General features: G+C 35.9%; 1 protein-coding gene across 1 annotated transcript in view; it reads right to left on the bottom strand.

The window, feature by feature from the left end:
• Positions 1–3,605, bottom strand: part of LOC103768132 (dystrophin-like) — a gene marked incomplete at its 3' end in the record, with an annotated part of 58,230 nt that overhangs the window by 31,529 nt on the left and 23,096 nt on the right. The window contains exons 9-10 of the mRNA XM_008935267.1: positions 2,921–3,100; positions 1,243–1,371 (exon numbers count right to left, since the gene is read on the bottom strand). Coding sequence (XP_008933515.1) covers positions 1,243–1,371; positions 2,921–3,100 — 309 coding nt within the window. The remainder of the gene's footprint in view (positions 1–1,242; positions 1,372–2,920; positions 3,101–3,605) is intronic.

Raw genomic sequence — 3,605 nt, 5'->3', positions numbered from 1 at the left:
GAAATCAGTGGGGGATTGATTTATGCTCTGTCTTGGAATTTGTAAAGTTTTGCTTTAGTAAATGGTATCATTATGTTAGTGTCAGCAATACAATTCTGATTTTGATTTGGAAACTGTTCCTCAGATAGTATGTACTGACCATGGAGTTCAGTAGAAAGTAAAACTTTACAGCGATTTCAGAAGAAAAAAAATAATCCATGTAGATAATAATTTGAAGTTGTTTAATCTTAACAAAGAAGGTATTTTAAAAGAGCTATCACACCTATCTTCCTGGCTAATTTTTCATCTGTTGTTTGAATGATGCAATAGGCCAACTAAAACCTTTCAATTAATAAACTAACCCATTATTACACAGCTAGTTCACCAAATAGAAACAGAATGGATTGAGTTGGAAGGGACCTTAAAGATTGTCTAATTCCAATCCCTCTGCCATGGGCAGGGACACTGCCACTAGACCCGGTTGCTCAAAGCCCCATCCAACTTAGTCTTGAACGAGTCCAGTGTTGGGGGATCTACAACCTCCCCTGAGCAACCCATTCCAGTGACTCACCACCCTCATAGTGAAAAACTTCTCCCTAATTTCTTATTTAAAACTACCCTCTTCCAGTTTGGACCCATTACCCCTCATAATCACTATCACTACAAGCCCTTGTAAAAAGTCCCTCACCAACTTTCTTGTAGGCTTCCTTCAAGAGGAAGGCTGCAACGAGGTCTTCCCAGAGCCTTCTCTTTTCTAGGCTGAACAACCCGAACTCTCTTAGCCCACAATACATGTTCTAGCCCATAATATTCTTGTCTGTGTTATTGGTCTGGCATCAATGCAAACAGTGTTTATGGAATTAAAACAATCACACGACAGAGATATCAAATGCAGACACCACAGACAGCAGAAAAGTATCACAGAAAAACAATAAAAATAAAGAACCTAGAAAAAAATAGTTTTGTTCAACCAAATGTGTTTAAGGAGTATTTTCCAGCAAACACAGGTTTAATAGGCTGCTGTTCTACTCACCAGGAAGTCTCTGTGACTTATAATAACATATATGGGTTTATGTCTGCGGGGTGTTAACTGTTGTAATGCAGGGCAAATACATTAAGTAATCAACAAGCTGCCCAAGGGTAGCTTTATCACAGAAAAAAAGAATGTTGATCAATCTGTGATACCTTTCAAGGTATGCTAGTTTTGACACAGTCCTTTGTAGAATAAAATTAATGCTTTCCAGAAAATTGCATTGTTTTTACCTTAAGAATTTCCTCTCTTTGCTGGGTTTTTTGTTTATCAGATTCATCCAACAGTATTTCAGCATGATACATCCAAGTTGTGACACTAGCTACATTCTGATCAAAAGCCTCCATGTGCTTTTGATATTCCTGTATGTGGAAAACGTAAATACTGCATACAAAAGAAGTAATCAGAACTGAAATAATATTTATAATTATGCCAACTATGGCAAACATGCATACATTATGAAACTAAACTTGTTTATTTTACAGAGTAACTACCTATTTTGTGAATGGTAGACTCTATTTTTGTTTGCTTTCATTTTACATGTTAAGTTTCTTTAAAAAAAGGCATTCTAGGAGAGAGAGAAGCTTCCAAAGTGACAGGCAGTAGGGTGTAAAGTCTCAGCAAGATGCCGGTGTCTGCAGTTCAGCCAAGCAGCTGAGAGGAACAGGAAGCTGATGTCCGGAACTACTGAAGGTGAACAGAAGAGTTGCCCAAGAATCAGGTGCAGAACTCATCTTGGAAAGCCACTAAGTTGATTGAAACTCAGACAGTAACAAGGATGCACTTGCAAAGTCACAATCAAGAATGGGAGCTTTATATCTAAAACTCTTATTTACATTTCATCTAGCTTCTCTACTTTCAAAAAATCTATTCTAGTTGATATTTTGATAAAACTTTTTTTTGCTCTCAATTTAAAAATATTTTGTCTTTTTTGGTAAGCTCATTAGAATGAGGTCTATGCATATACCACCACATCAAAGATTTTACTAGGTCTTCTGGCCCTCACAGATATATACTTTTATTTTATGCTGTTTTAAAATCAGTAAAAGACTACTTCCCTCTATTATACCTTTTTATCATGGATTACAGTAAATATTAACAAAAGAATCCAAAGTAAAGACAGAAAGAAGAGGAATACATAACTACACCAGTCTATAAACTCCATTAAACGTTTCTTATAATTGGTTCTATGTTGAAGCTGAGCACCTACATCATACCCAATGAAATACTTAAATTTTTCAGATAGAACAGAAACAACCCACCAAAGAAACTCCATAGTGATGCTGCATAACCATCGCAGAAGCATTCATAATGTAGCCACACAGACTCTAGTGGAGTTCTAACACATCAATCTCTGAAACGTCATGATAAAGGTTAACACACCCTTGAGAACCACTTCAGTTTCTCTGAAAGCTAAAACTGCATTCCCATACTCTCAGCAACAGAAACAGCATACAAAATTTCTCAAAGCATTCTGGCAGCTCAATGGCTAAGACTCTTCTGTGTTCAAAGGTTCAAGTTGTCATCTCTTCATGACAGAATGAATTTTAAAGGAAAATACAGTTATGTGACTTATTATGTGACTTAGTCAACTTCTTTGACTATTTAATTAATTTGATTCATATTCAAGTAGTCTAGGGGAGGGACTGCATTTTCATTAGGAAAAAAAAGCCAAACAAAACAATCCAGGAACTGCTGAGGTAGACAGGAATGGGAAGCACTAACAATCAAGAGTACACACAGAGCCATGACACAGTAAGCAGTCAGATTCTTCAAATGTACTGAACAACAATCAGATTGTCTGTGTACCTATGTATTCAATACAGTACCAGAAAAACCATTCCTGTATGGTTGAACGCCTACAACTGGGCACCAGCATTTCCTCTGTTTGAGCAAATGCATTTTCCTTACCAGTAACAGATTGAACCATTCCTCAGCACGTGAAGTTACTGCTTTCCAGTTACTGTTCAAGAGGCTGAGTTTATCCTCTACTAGACTTTCCTTTCCTTTCAGCACTGCCTTTAAATTCTCTCCTAAATCACTGATGCTCTTCAGATGGACCTGGCGTTTCTCAATCTCCTTCCGTGTTGCCTACATGAGCAGAATAAAAAACAGAAGTTCAGGAAATTAAAAATTGTCCACCCTAGAAATATGAAATATTAAAACAGACAGTAAGTTCATACTAGAACGCATACTCTTACTTCCTATAGGAAGGGAAAACATTCTGTGAAGAGCAGTAAGCAAAAATCAAATTGTTCCTGTTTAGCTCTGATAAAATTGCAAATGGTCTTCATGTTCTCATAATCTGGTTTGGTAATAGTTTCATTTTAAAAAATGTGAATTATGTCTCATTCCAGTGTTCAAAATATAGGTCTAGTACTTAATTATTAAACAAGAATCCACATTTTACAATATTTATACTGAGATGTTTAAAGCTACTTTGCATATAATAAAATGGGGTAGTTATCAAATAAAACAAAGTTTGCATAATAAATGGGACAATAATAAAACATCACAATGACATCCTAAGGCTTAGAGAACTCCATGGAAAATACTCTAGTGAAATATTTTATTATTCCTTTAATATTTGTCAATG

This window comes from Merops nubicus, unplaced genomic scaffold (genome assembly GCF_000691845.1).
Source record: "Merops nubicus isolate BGI_N331 unplaced genomic scaffold, ASM69184v1 scaffold4022, whole genome shotgun sequence".
NCBI lineage: Eukaryota > Metazoa > Chordata > Aves > Coraciiformes > Meropidae > Merops > Merops nubicus.
The sequence above is the reverse complement of the archived record's forward strand: the minus strand, read 5'-3'. Positions and strand labels throughout refer to the sequence as shown.